The sequence below is a fragment of the Stenella coeruleoalba genome, assembly GCF_951394435.1.
Source record: "Stenella coeruleoalba genome assembly, chromosome: 11".
In the NCBI taxonomy this organism is placed as follows: Eukaryota; Metazoa; Chordata; class Mammalia; order Artiodactyla; family Delphinidae; genus Stenella; species Stenella coeruleoalba.
The window spans coordinates 94,089,742-94,104,994 of record NC_137157.1 but is presented as its reverse complement, the minus strand read 5'-3'; the positions used below and the strand labels follow the sequence as shown (position 1 = coordinate 94,104,994).

At 38.4% G+C, this 15,253-nt stretch overlaps 1 protein-coding gene across 2 annotated transcripts in view; it reads right to left on the bottom strand.

Annotated features, from left to right (window-relative positions):
• The window catches only part of LOC307193672 (uncharacterized protein), a 55,682-nt gene that overhangs the window by 698 nt on the left and 39,731 nt on the right, over window positions 1-15,253 (bottom strand). For both annotated transcript variants that reach the window (XM_079935963.1, XM_079935964.1), the window contains one exon: window positions 9,481-9,564. In XM_079935963.1, coding sequence (XP_079792089.1) covers window positions 9,488-9,564 — 77 coding nt within the window. In that variant the 3' untranslated portion in view covers window positions 9,481-9,487. The remainder of the gene's footprint in view (window positions 1-9,480; window positions 9,565-15,253) is intronic.

Here is a 15,253-nt window from a genome sequence, read left to right as displayed (position 1 = left end):
GAGGTGTAGAGTGGGGCTGGAATGTGAATTTCTAAGGTGTCTCCAGGTGATAACTGATGCTACTGGTTCAAGGATCACACTTTGAAAATCACTGTAGTAGAGAATATTTGAACATTCCTTATCTAAAACACACCCCACACCCTCAGTGAATCAGCAAGTTGCATGGTATGACTAAGCAATATTTCTGTGAGATGCATGAAATTACAAGCATCTGATTCGTCTGGATTGGTGGCTAAATATGGGAGGTTTCTAATCACTCCTTCAAACTTAGTCATGTGAATTTCTGAGAGGTAAACACGGGAAACTACATTTTAAGCAAGGTTTTCCGTATACAGATGGAATCTTTAGAACCACTAGGTAGAGTTTATTCTTGCCAAACGATGAGAGAAATTCACAATAAGGTCCACAATAAAATGTATCTAGGCTTAAAAAGGAATGAAAACTAGAAGACTACCATTAGGGATGGATATATAGATATAGAGATAGAACAGATTTATTGGGGCCTAGTCAAGAAAAATTTTGGGTTTCTTTTAATTATTTTAAAAATTTGGATAACGTTGGTGTGTTATCATTTGCATATGACTGCTGTTATGTAGGGGGGTTTGTTTGTTTATTCTTGAACAAAATAACCTGGGTTTTTTGTTTGTTTGTTTGTTTGTTTTGCGGTACGCGGGCCTCTCACTGTTGTGGCCTCTCCCGTTGCGGAGCACAGGCTCCGGACGCGCAGGCTCAGCGGCCGTGGCTCACAGGCCCAGCCGCTCTGCGGCATGTGGGATCTTCCTAGACCGGGGCACGAACCCGTGTCCCCTGCATCGGCAGGCGGACTCTCAACCACTGCGCCACCAGGGAAGCCCAACCTGGGTTTTTATAACCACATTGAATTAAAATTACCAACCATCCCACTGAGTGGGTTTAAGGTACATGGTGTTTCCAATACCGGTTGCATTGGCATCAGTAGTGCGTTTTTAAAAACAGCTGATACCAACCAGGGGCCCCTCTTCAGTATCGGGACATAGGGGAGGGTCTGGGCATCTTTACTTTTTACAAACCCCTCAAGGGATCTCTGCAGCCAGGGTTCTGAACAATTCAATTGGATGCTTTTTGTCTAACAAACTCATTGGTACCAGTTCTGGAAATAGTAGCTTTCCTTCTGAATTTGCTTCATTTTCCTAGTAAGTGACAGTCCTAGAATAATTCTTGCCAGATCTGTATTTCCTTCTCCATTAATCCTTACAGTGCAGCAGAATCTAAGACAATTCCATTAAATGAACTAGATTTCTGCTACAGATGAGTGGAAGCTCTAGAAAGAAGCTTCTCGCACATTTTTAAGAAAACAAGCCAACGGTCTTCCATCCGCAATGACTCTGATGCTGTTTTGATCTGGGTGAAAGGCTGATGAGCCAACTTGCAAGACAGCCCCCAAGCCCGGAAAAAATTATGTTATTGCACTTCTGGCCACAAGGTGGCGGGCCAGATCCATTTAATTAGCTTGAATTGCCACTGGCTGCAATGATCATTTTCCCATTTATCACTAATAAAAGAGTGTATCACCGTTCTGTAAACAAAGACCACAGACTCTTAGGACTATATGGAGATATGAGATCATCTTGTTCATTGATTGTCAACTTTTTAATACCTCCCAAAGTAGGGAGATGCATTACACATTTTAAATTGTTATTCTGACTTTCTAGTGTCTCCTTCAAAATCTAAATAAATACTAACACTCTTATCTCAGACACATGGATATGCCTCTGTTCAAAAAATTAACAGTGATGCATATCCAGGAATGCAATTACAGGCATACCCCAGAGATATCCCAGGTTCGTTCCAAACCACAGCAATAAAGTGAATATTGCAATAAAGTGTCACCATTTTTTTTGGTTTCCCAGTACATATAAAAGTTGTTTGCACTGTACTGTAATCTATTAAGTGTGGAATAGTATTTTGTCTAAAACAATGTAAATACTTTAATTTATTGGTAAAAAAATGCTACGCCTCACCTGAGCCTTCAGCGACTTGTAATCCTTGCAATAGTAACATCAAAGATCACTATTCACGGATCACCATCACAAATATAATAATAATGAGAAAGTTTGAAATACTGTGAGAATTACCAAAGTGTGACACAGAGACATGAAGTGAGCAAATATTGTTGAAAAATGGTGCGATAGGCCTGCTCAATGCAGGGTTGCTACAAATCTTCAATTTGTAAGAAATGCAACATCTATAACATAGATTTGTTCTCTCATTCATTTTGTAGAGGGAAGACCAAGTAAAGATTTATAAGGGGGGAAAAAGCAAAACGCTTATGCTTTATCTCAGTTTTTATATCTCTGAGAGTATTTGCCTCTATAAAAAGTGAAGTTTTGTTGATAGACCATCATCACAATCCGAAAAGCAGGTATTCATTATCAATTCCTTTTTTTATTTTCTTTTTAATTTTTTGGCCACACCGTGCAGCATGTGGGATCTTAGTTCCCCCATCAGGGATTAAACCTGCACCCCGTGCATTAGAAGCACAGAGTCTTAACCACTGGACCGCCAGGGAAGTCCCTTAGTTATCAATTCCTTTAAATGTCTCTCAGAACTGACTTTGGTCTCATTGCCTCAATGTTACCAATTAATGAAGAGCTTCCTCAAGCGGAGGTGGTAAAGGCGGATGAGGCATGAAAAGGAAAGGGAAACGATCACTTTTGAGCATCTTTTTCCAAACGTGCTCTACTCCTAGTTTGTTTAGGAGACCAAGCTTTCAAATAAGGATAAAAAGAATGGAACTACATTTTGGTATTGCCTTAAAAAAGAAAAAAGAAGACAAAATAAAATATTTTTAAAAACCTCTGCAGCCACAAAATACACACCTAAATTTGTTTATAGTGTTCAAATCTAAAGAGATTATATATATACAGTAGTCCTCTGCTTATCTCTCCAACCTCAACCATCACTTCATCCATCGCATGTCAATTGCCCTCTCACTAATTAATCTTGAACCACACTGGTCCTATATCTGTTTCGGGAGCTACACCAAGCAGTTTCCTGTTTCAGGGCTGTGCGCATGTTCGTATGTAAGGCAAATGAATTTTTTCAAACATTTTCCAGCAATAATTTCTTAATATCATCAGTTAGTTTATATTTTTAAAGAAGATTAAATAGCGATTCGCTTCTGAAACTCGTTGATTCATCTTTACCTTTGTTGTTGTTATTGTTGTTTATATTGCTGAGAAAACTGGATTGTTTGTCCTTTAGGGTTTTCTATAGCCCTGGCTTTGCTGATGTCATGCTATATTGTTGTTCGACATGTTCTTTTGTTTTTCCTATTTCTTGTATATTGATAGTGAAATAGATACTTGATAAGATTTGGATTGGATTTATTTTGGAGAAAAAAAGCACCCTACTATTTTATAAGGGTTGTGTACTTACATTCAGAGAAAGTTATTATTTAGGGTTTCATTTTTGTAATATTAGCAGCAGTTGATGATCATTAACTACAACCATTAAGTCATTACACGTGGCAAAATACTGATTTTTTAAAACATCTTTATTGGAGTATAATTGCTTTACAATGGTGTGTTAGTTTCTGCTGTATTACAAAGTGAATCAGCTATATGTACACATATATCCCCATATCCTCTCCCTCTTGCGTCTCCCTCCCACCCTCCCTATCCCACCCCTCTACATGGTCACAAAGCACCGAGCTGATCTCCTTGTGCTATGCATCTGCTTCCCACTAGCTATCTATTTTACATTTGGTAGTGTATATAAGTCCATGCCACTCTCTCACTTCATCCCAGCTTACCCTTCCCCCTCCCCACGTCCTCAGGTCCATTCTCTATGTTTGCATCTTTATTCCTGTCCTGCCTCTAGGTTCTTCAGAACCCTTTTTTTTCTTTTCTTTTTTTTTTTTTTTAGATTTCATACATATGTTTTAGCATACGGTATTTGTTTTTCTCTTTCTGACTTACTTCACTCTGTAGGACAGACTCTAGGTCCATCCACCTCACTACAAATAGTTCAATCTTGTTTCTTTTTATGGCTGAGTAATATTCCATTGTATATATGTGCCACATCTTCTTTATCCATTCAACTATCGATGGACATTTAGGTTGCTTCCATGTCCTGGCTATTGTAAATAGTGCTGCAATGAGCATGTCTGTCTTTTTGTTTGTTTGTTTGCGGTACGCGGGCCTCTCACTGTTGTGGCCTCTCCCGTTGCGGAGCACAGGCTCCGGATGCACAGGCTCAGTGGCCATGGCTCACGGGCCCAGCCGCTCCACGGCATGTGGGATCCTCCCGGACCGGGGCACAATCCCATGTCCCCTGCATCGGCAGGCGGACTCTCAACCACTGCGCCACCAGGGAAGCCCTGTTTGGTTCTTTTATGATATTTTCTATTTATATTTTTGAAATTCTCATTTTGTTCATATATAATTTTCCTGTTTTCCTTTAATTTTTTTTGTCTGTGTTTTTCTTTAGCTCCGTGAGCATATTTAGAACAGTTGCTTTAAAGGTTTGTTTACATAGACTGATATCTGTGCTTCTTCATGGACAGTTTCTGCAGATTCATTTTGTCTTTCGAGTGAGCTCAATGTTCCTGTTTCTTTGTATGACTTGTGATTAGTTGTTGTTGAAAATTGGGCATTTGGTAAAACAGCTGCCTTTCCCAGTCTTTGCAAATTGGCTCTGTGTCAGGGCAATCCTATATTTATTAGTTTTGAACTTTGAGTCTTGGGATTAGCCTGAGATGAAGCCTTAAGGTCTTCTCAGGCCTTTTTGAACTTGCATCTTGCCTGGGTCTCTGTGTAGATTTTTCATTCCCTCATATATATGGTTGTTGTTGAATGTCTTTACTTCCCAGAGAATCACGCCTCGCTTCTCCTCAGAGCCTTAGATGATCTGTTGTGTGCCTCCCCCTCCTATCTCCTGCTCCAGGTGCACATGGATCTGTAGTGTCCTTCAGCTTTCACCTGCAGTGTCTGCCGTATTTGTTACTATCACCAACATGGAACATAGCTACTCTTTCCCTTTTGGAAGCAGAGCATATTCTGTCCAGTAAATTTGGGGTGAGATACACCTTCTTTTGAAGGAACAATGATCGGGCATTAGCCTAAATAGAAGAGTCAGTAATAAGGTGATCATGGGAATTATATCTGGGGACTATAAAATCCTGGTACAGAAAATTTATTGAAAATAGAAATTAAGATAATGAATATGTTTGAAGCTTCAGCTTTCAAATGGTTTGAAGAATCAGCTACCATCAGTTCCACAGGAGGATAATAAACTAGTTCTTACAGAAACGTATATTAAAGAGAGGAAATAGAGCAAAAAAGATGTTGTAAATTTATTTTAGGGCTTTACTTGAGACTGAAAGAGATGCGAAGCAAGATTACATGAAGATGAGGCTCCTTAGTGTGGCTTTCTCATACAAAACCACATGGCTATTTTTCTAGAGAAAATGGTTGAGAAAAATACATTATGGGTTATGAAACTATATATATATATACCTGAGATAAATGAATCTGTAAGAACTGTGAAGAAGTCAAGGGAACCTAAGTAGTTTTTAAGAAAAGGACCAATTGACAGAGGTAAATAAAATTGCCCTGCAAGTGAAAGTAGTTGATAGGAAAAGGAGAATACGGTGACTTGAAGGCTTTTGAGCCTGCTTCCATTTCTTTTTTTTTTTTTTTTTTTTTGGTGGTACGCGGGCCTCTCACTGTTGTGGCCTCTCCCGTTGCAGAGCACAGGCTCCGGACGCGCAGGCTCAGCAGCCATGGCTCACGGGCCCAGCCGCTCCACGGCATGTGGGATCTTCCCGGACCAGGGCACGAACCCGTGTCCCCTACATCGGCAGGCGGACTCTCAACCATTGCGCCACCAAGGAAGCCCCTCCATTTTTGAGATTAGAGTTATTCATTCTCATACTCCAATGTCCACCCTCAATACTTTTTGGGCCCCTCAATACCCAGAAAGGATCCAGGAGATAATGCTGAAGTTCTTGCTTGAACTCCTGCAGCCCTCAGAATGATTGTCTTTGTCTAAGAATGATTCTGATATGAATCCTTCTACTTCAGTGATTTCATGGAGTATTATCTATTAATTAAGAATTTTCTTATTAAGGGACTTCCCTGGCAGTTCAGTGGTTAAGACTTCACCTTCCAATGCAGGGGGTGCGGGCCGATCCCTGGTCGCGGAGGTAAGATCCCACATGCCTCGCGGCCAAAAACCCAAAACATGAAACAGAAGCAATATTGTAACAAATTCAATGAAGACTTTAAAAATGGGGACTTCCCTGGTGGTGCAGTGGTTAGAAATCCACTTGTCAATGCAGGGGACACAGGTTCATGCCCTGGTCCAGGAAGATCCCACATGCCGCGGAGCAGCTGAGCCCATGCATCACAATTACTGAGCCTACGTGCTACAACTACTGAAGCCCGTGGGCCTAGAGCCCATGCTCTGAAACAAAGAGAAGCCACCGCAATGAGAAGCCCGCATACCGCAAGGAAGAGTAGCCCCCGCTCACCACAACTAGAGAAAGCCCACGTGCAGCAATGAAGACTGAACACAGCTAAAAATAAAATTAATTAATTTTAAAAAAGAAGACTTTAAAAATGGTCCACATCAAAAACATCTTTTTAAAAAAGAATTATCCCATTAAATTATTATCATTCTATTAATTGAGATAACTCCTTCATTATCTTCATAGTTACTTAATATTTTATTATTTTAATGATTATTCTGAAAATTTCAACATGCATTCTTGACTTTGTAATGTCCAAGATAAATAGTTGCTTTACCTCTTCTTGTATATTTCAATAGCCTTAGATCCTTTTAACTCCACTTATGCCCCTTTTAATTTAATTGCAACACTTACAGTGCTTGAAGCTTATGCAATTTTAAACCACAGACACTAATATTATGGTTTTATATAATCACTATTCATTTAGATTTACACCCGCATTTACCTATTTCAGTGCACTTTATCCTGAATCTTAGCGGTTCCATTTGGGATTAGTTTCTTACATCCAAAGAACATTATAGTATATCCTTTGTGCAGACCTAAGTTAACGATTTTTTTCTCTACCTATCTTAAATTATCTTTATTTCACCTATGGAATATAATTATATCCTCATATGATTCTCATATAATTCTCTTTCCTCTGGGGATAGAGTTTTAGTATGACAATTGTCTTTCAGTAATTATATGGCTTCTATGTTTTCTTTTTATAGATTAGCTGTCAATTACTTCTTTATTATTTTATTTTTTTTCTTCTTTTTGGCCACGCCATGCGGCATGTAGGAACTTAGCTCCCTGACCACGGATTGAAACCACGCCCCCTGCACTGGGAACTCAGAGTCTTAACCACTGGACCGCCAGGGAAGTCCCAGTAATTTCTTCTTTAAAAGTAAATTCTGGGGCTTCCCTGGTGGCGCAGTGGTTGAGAGTCCGCCTGCCGATGCAGGGGACACGGGTTCGTGCCCTGGTCTGGGAAGATTACACATGCCGCGGAGCGGCTGGGCCCGTGAGCCATGGCCGCTGGGCCTGCGTGTCCAGAGCCTGTGCTCCGCAATGGGAGAGGCCACAACAGTGAGAGGCCCGCGTACTGCAAAAAAAATAAAAAAATAAAAAATAAAATAAAATAAAATAAAATAAAAAAATAAAAAAAAAAGTAAATTCTGTATTTTACTGCCTGTCTTTCAGCTTTCATTTATCTTTGGTTTTCAGCAATTAAACATGATACATATAACTTTGTTTTCATTTTGTTCACCCTACTGGTGTTCCTAATACTTTGTCAATATGTAGTTTGATGTCTTCTATCAGCTTTGGAACATTCACAGATATTATCTATTTCACTATGAGTTATGGGTAAACTGTGATTTACGAAAGCAAATTTTGAGGTAATAGATCATTAGGAGACATTGTCTTAGCAAATACACTACTTTGCATATACATTTTTATTTGCTTTTCCTGAAAGAGTTCACCAATGATCTGTATATACAAGTTTAATTTGGAGCATGGTATGTAGATGAGATGGGAGCAGCTGGGAAAGACTTTCAGATATTCTTGCTGAAAATTATTCAGAGTGGAGGCCAGCCTTAGCAAGGAAGAATGTTGTAATTATGAGGTATGTCTTCCAAGAGCACCATATGGAAATTGTCAGGATATATGCCATCAATTTATCATCACTGATATGGATTGAAGTCTTTATTAAATGTAATAACAGAACTTGAATGCAATAAAAAAAAAAAGAAAAAATATACAATCACATAGTAGAAGAGAACTAAAATGAAAGGAGACCTATGTTCTTTAAGCTTGCTGGAGTCTACTCAGGTGAAAAACATCACTTCTATTAATCTCTTTTTTCCATATTCCAGAGAATAATTAGTATAAAATACTCTCTGTGAAGAGCTATTATAATATTTCATTCTTGAAAGTTATTTTTCTCATTTGTTCCTCTCTGAAAGATATACCCGGGGCGTGGGGGGATGTAAATCTGTAGCCCTGGCTATTTCTAAGGAAGCAATATTCTTACAACTTGATTTGATATGATTTGTTATTCCGAGATCAGCATAGCATAATAGTTATATGCATGATCTCTAGGGTAAAACTATTTGACTTAAATCACGTTTCTAATTCTTACTAGCCATACAATTTTGGAACAATTTCTCATTCTTTCTGGGGCTCAGTTTCTTTATTAATAAGACAATCACAATACTAGTACGGTTTTGTAGGAATTATTGGGGCAGTACATGATCTAATATATGATACACTGAAGTAGTATCGGGAATATTGGAAGCAATCAATAAATGTTAGGTATTTTTTAAGTGCTAATTGTGACTAAATGCTCTTCAGTTTGCATGTTCTGTGTGGTTTCCTCCCATTTCTTTGCCAAGGTCTGAGATTTTAATATATTAGCATTTACTTCTATATGCAAATACATTTGCATTTACAAATCACTTAACCATTTAAGCCCATATTTTGATATTTTGGGTTTGGTTCAGAGATCTCCAATTATTATAATATGTTGAGTTTAGCAGGCTTGAATGAACACAGGATGTTAAAATGTCTCTGTAATTATCTTCTGTATAAGAAAATGTAGGAAGGAATGCCATACATTTCCAATTCTTCCTTGTTATTTGTCTTGATAAGACTGGAGCTCAGTGCTTCAGAACAATTTCCTTGCTGCCAAGACTTTATTTTCAGCAGAAATAAAGTAACAGTTTTCTTCAGAGAAGGACCTTGACAACAAAAGGTACATCCATGAGGATAACTTTGTCACCCATGTTAGCTCTGTGTATTATAATTTTTGTATTATTGTTTTCAATTATCCTTCTTAACTTCAAGAGAAGTCCATGATATATAAGAATTTTTCTGATAAGCGCACCACAGTTACTAACTCTGATCTTATATTTATTAATTGTATATATACATCTAAATTTAAACCTCTTACACTGAAATCAAGGTTCTCATTGCAATCTAATTCATACCTCTGTTTTATATTATTTTGCAAGGTGAAGTCTCATTTTGATGGTTGGTTTCCCATGTATTCAGAAGTTCTTCTAGACAATAAACTGAAATTTATAAAATTTACAAAAGAAAATACATTTTAAGACATCACTTTTGAACACTCAAGAATGCAAATAAGATAGAAAAAATTTTTAAATGTAAGTACAATTTATCCATTCATTTTTTACTATTAACTGCAGAATAAATTGGAAATTACCACTTGTAAATAACTGACATTAAAGTATAAAACTTTTTACTTATGACAGATATTTATGAGGTAATTACTGGTGCTTTAATCATCGAAAGTTTGCACATCTGATTGATGCTATTCTAAGCAGTTAATATACCCAGACAGTCAGGACATAATGACCAAACCTATCTTTGAAGCAAATGCCTTTCACATAACACATATCCACTCAGTCACAAAGTACTATTTATTCTATCGCTACAATGCCTCATATATCTATTTCCTTCTTCACAGTTCCATAACCTTTTCCCTATTCAGATTTTCATTATTTTTATATGGAACTTTTATAATATTCTACAAACTCTCTTCACTAGTTCTCACTTTCCACTACTTTTCTCAAAACGCCTCTAGAATTAATACCCCCATTGCACAGCTTTACTGATATTACCCTTTCAATATCGTGAGACTATCAATTATTTATATATTAAATTCAAGCTCATTAAAATAAAAAAATTATAAAATTGTGCCATTTTCTTAACAGCTGTATTTCTGACTATTTTCAAATATGAAACCTTTAACCCACATCATGATGTATTTTGTTTTGTTTTGGAGACTCTGGCACTCCAGGTGACACAACTTGAATTTGAAATAGAGTGAATGGAATGTTCCTAGCTCAAATTTATTTTCTTTAGTCTGAATGGTCTATGGTTACTTCTAAGATATTTTGGAGACTTCACATAAATTGTAAAGAAAATCTTTCTGCATCCCTATTTTTTAAAGATCTGATCCCAGTCCAACTACAAAATCATATAACTTGTTGCTGGACATAAATTTTCAATCGGTCAAGTGCAGACTCATATGACCAAGACTTTAAGTTCTCTGGACCATATTATTCCAGCTTGAGTCCCAAATGCATTGCTGGACTCATAAGAATAAATGTACTAGAAGGGAGGATCAAGATGGCAGATGGCTTCCCTGGTGGCGCAGTGGTTGAGAGTCTGCCTGCCGATGCAGGGGACACGGGTTCGTGCCCCGGTCCGGGAGGATCCCACATGCCGCGGAGCGGCTGGGCCCGTGAGCCATGGCTGCTGAGCCTGCGCGTCCGGAGCCTGTGCTCTGCAACGGGAGAGGCCACAACAGTGAGAGGCCCGTGTACCGCAAAAAAAAAAAAAAAGATGGCAGAGTAAGAGATCATGGACCTCACCTCTCCCAACAAACACATCAATAATACATCTACCTGTGGAATAATTCTCATGGAAAACTAACTGGAAACTGGCAGAAGTACTCCTATACAACCAAGACTGTAAGAATGATACACAATTGGGTAAGACCGAAAAAAAAAACCTGGATCAGAACCTGTATCCCTGGGAGGGGACTAAGAAGAAAAGGGGGATTTCACGGGTGGACACTCACCCTGGGATGTGAGAGGGTTGACCCACAGCCTGAGCGTCCCAGTCCTGGGCTCCTACATGGAAGAGACAAGCCCCCTTGGCTGTTTGGAGAAGCTCTGGGGCAGACAGAGGGGCTGGAGGAGCCTAGACTACACTCGTGTGGAGTGCCTGGATGCTGCTTGCCACCAGACAGGCGGACAGAGGTCTTCCCCAGCAGCTGCTACCTCACTGTGCGCCCAAACCCAAGCCAAATGAATGCCCTGGCCCCATTCACTCCATGCCACAGCTTGACACCGGATCTAGGGCATCCAGAACCTGGGAAAGGCTTGATGTAGGGACACGGGGGCAACCCAAGGCCCAGGGTGTGGTCCAGGTGGGGCAACAGTGGGCAAACAGCACCCCAGAAGCAGCCCAGACATCTGACAGCAGCATGGCTGCTTGAATTCCCACAACCCACTATGCCACACTCCCCAGTTCCAGCCAAGAAAACACTCTGTCCCCACCTACTCCATGTCACAACCTAGCACTAGATCTGGGATGACCACAACAGGGGAAAAGCTATAACTTTGGGCTGTGTGTGAGACGGGCCACAGATGCCTACACAGGCAGCACATCAGACTTCCGTCATTGCACAAGCCGCACTTACTTCAGCATTCCCCTCATTTGGGGCAAAGTCTCCAGGGTAGGGAGAAGGAAAAACACACAAAGGAAACAGAGCCAGCTCAAGCCTGACCCTCACAACGTCTGCTCTAGCAACTTGGAAAGAGACCCTGCCCCAACAGGGCAACTATGGCCACTGAGCAGAGAGGAAGTCCCACCTCGCACCCTGAGCAGGCTTTAGCTCCTCCATCACCACCACCACACCCCCCGCCAAGGTGATAGTGGCCAGCACACCCTGAGGAAGATGTGACTGGCAACCACATCAATCCAGTCTTCCCACCAAAGGCGTCATACACATACCGTCTACATACGGGTGCTCCCACATAAGAACAACCCTTCAAGAACACACTGGATAACTGTTTCACCTGAACTCATAAAGACAGAGAAAGTTACGTAAAGTGGAAAGGCAAAGGAAATACTCTCAATTGAAAGAGGAAGAGCAAACCCCTGAAAATTAAATAATGAAATAGAGATAATCAGTCTACCAGACAATGAACTCAAAACGTTAGTAATAAAAATTCTAACTGAATTAGGGAAGAGAACCGATCATAGACCATTTTAACAAGAAACTCGAAACTATAAAGAAGTCCCAGTCAAAACTAGATAATTCAATTTCTGAGATAAAAAGCACTCTAGAAGCAATGAATAGCAGACTAAATGACATAGAAGAATGCATAAGTGATTTGGAATTTAGAATAATGGAAATCACCCAATTAGAAGAGCAGACAGAAAGACAAATTAAAAAGAATAAAGCAACATGCAAGATCTGTGGGATAATAGAAAGTGTGCCAACTACACGTAATAAGGGTTCCAGAAAGAGAAGAGAGAGAAAAGGAAATCAAAAATGTATTTGAAGAAAGTATGGCTGAAAATTTCCCAAACGTAAGGAAGGAAACAGAGATCCAGGTACAGGAAGAACAGACAGTCCCAAACCAGATGAAACCAAACAGACCTACACCAAGACATGTCACAATTAAAATGGTGAAATTTAAAGATAAAGACAGGATTCTAAAGGCAGCAAGAGACAAAAAAGAGTCAGTCACAAGAGAACCTCCATGAGACTATCAGCTGATTTCTCTGCAGAAACTTTGCAGGCCAGAAGGGAATGGCATGACATATTCAAAGTTCTGAAAGGGAAAACCCTGCAACCTAGGCTACTATATCCAGCCAGATTATCATTTAGAAGAGAAAGAGATATAAAGAATGTCTTAGACAAGCAGAAACTAAAAGAATTCAGCAATACTAAACCTACCCTAAAAGAAATGTTAAAGGGTCTTCCCTAAATGAAAAAAAAAAGTAAGAGTCCATATTAAAGGGAAAATCCCAACAGGAAAGGCAAATATATAGTAAGGATTGAAGATCACTCAAGCCAGGACATAGATTAAAAAACGAAACAAAACAAAACAACTAAATATATATACACCATGGATACAGACATTCATATGGTTTTATGATCAGGCCGTTTTCTCTTATTTTGATATATTTATTTTATACCAGTACTATAATGTTAAATTACCTGTAGCTTTGTAGACTATTTTGGTACCTGGAAAGGCTAGATTGCTACGTCTCTTTTTTAATATATTTCAATACGTATTTTGTTAATCTTATAATTTTTTACTTCTATGTCTAAATTGTAATTAATGTACTTACGAAAATACACATGTATTGGAATCACATAAATCTTAGATGAGTCTAGAATAGTATAATCATCTACACAGGATTAGTCTTCCCATCAAGGTACATTTAATATATACTCAATTCATTAAATGTCCTTCTTTATATCTTTTAATAAAGTATTACAATCTCTTTCATATAAGCCATGTACATTACTAGGTGTATTAATTTATTTAATAAAAAAGTTCACTAAGTACCTCTAATGTGACAACATAGTTTTCAAAAGCAAAGGTTAAAATGTAGAGCAAATACATACATAGGTTCTTTCTAAGCTAACATGCTAGTGGGAGAGGCAGACATTAAATACATAACCACACAAATAACTACACAGGTGAGACTGTGAAAGATGCTACAAATGAGTCGTACATAAGATATTGTAATAGAGAAATTTGGCCTAATTATAAGAGAATAGTGTTAAATGATTACTCTAGGATTTAGTTACCTAGAAGAAAAGTAGAAGAAAGGATGCTTTAGGTAAAAAAAATAGTCTATGTATATGCTTTGTAGCAAGAAGGATTACGGATAAAGTTATAAATCATAATCAATCTACCCAGAGAAGTCCTGATTTATGCTTGTTGTCCCAGAGTAATTATCGACATCATCTACTCTCATCCTTAAAATTATCCTTGCTTTTATGATGCTACATGGTAAGTCTAACCATGAGTCATTCAGTGGACTAAAAGACAACTGTGACTGGAGCCTAGTGAGCGAAAAAGTATGTGATGCTAGCTGGTGTAGAGAGCCATGGACCAAGTAAGGAATGACCTTATAAACCATGTTAAGGATTTTAAAATTTATATTGAATTTAAAGTATTAAAAAGCTAAGTATGGTGAGTTTATAAAATTTATATTTTGAAGAGGTTACTCTGGAAATTGAATGGAAGAGGTCAAGAGTGGATTGTAGTTAGATCACTAGGAGGCTTATAGCATAGACTGAGAGAGAGAGGGACAGAGAGAAAGAATTGTCGTAGATTAGATGGGTAGTAATGCAACTGTAGAGAAGTGTACTAATTCACTAAATAATCAGTGAAATAATCAGTGGAATAATCAGTGGCAGTTAGATAGCACAGAGGATTCCTAGGTTCATCTCACTGGACATCAGGGGCCAAGAGAGACAACAGTATTAAAGTATCTGCTTTTTTTTCTTGATGCTGGTAAGGATCAGGGCTGGGAAGACAGTCTATTTAAAAGTATTGTGGGCGAGGTGTTTTTCAAGATATCAAAGAAGAAATGTCAAGTGAGAGGCTCAAAATGTGGACCTGGATATTGGACGTTAGCTCTAGATTGTATAAAATGAAAGTCTGTTAACTTTGTATTGAGCTTCATTATCGAAGTGTTCTTATTATGATTGCTTTTTTTCAGTAGATTTTCTTGGTATATCTGGGTAACAAAGCACATCATCGACATACAATTTCAGTAATTAATTTAAAATATTTGTGTCTAAAAAGGTTTTCCTGCGTTACTGATTTCTTTGCCCTGGACAGCCAAAGGAATGATAGCAATTATATCAGTCGTCTTTGTCTTCATGATTCTGTTGAAAATGATTCTAATTTTTTTACTATGAAACATAATATTTGGTGAAAGTTCTTATAAATACCCTTAATCAAGTTCAATGTTTCCTTCTACTTGTAGTTATTTCCCTTCTCTTCTATATTGACAAATCTCTTGGTAAATGTACAGATCCATCCCTGACTTTAACCAAAATTTGGTCATCATGTAGTATTATTTCAGTACAGTAGTGTATTATGTTCACTTTTTTATGTAGGATTTTTGCTTCTATGTTTGTAACAGATGCTGTTCCAAAATATTTTCCTGTGTGTGAAAATAATTTGAATAATGCTA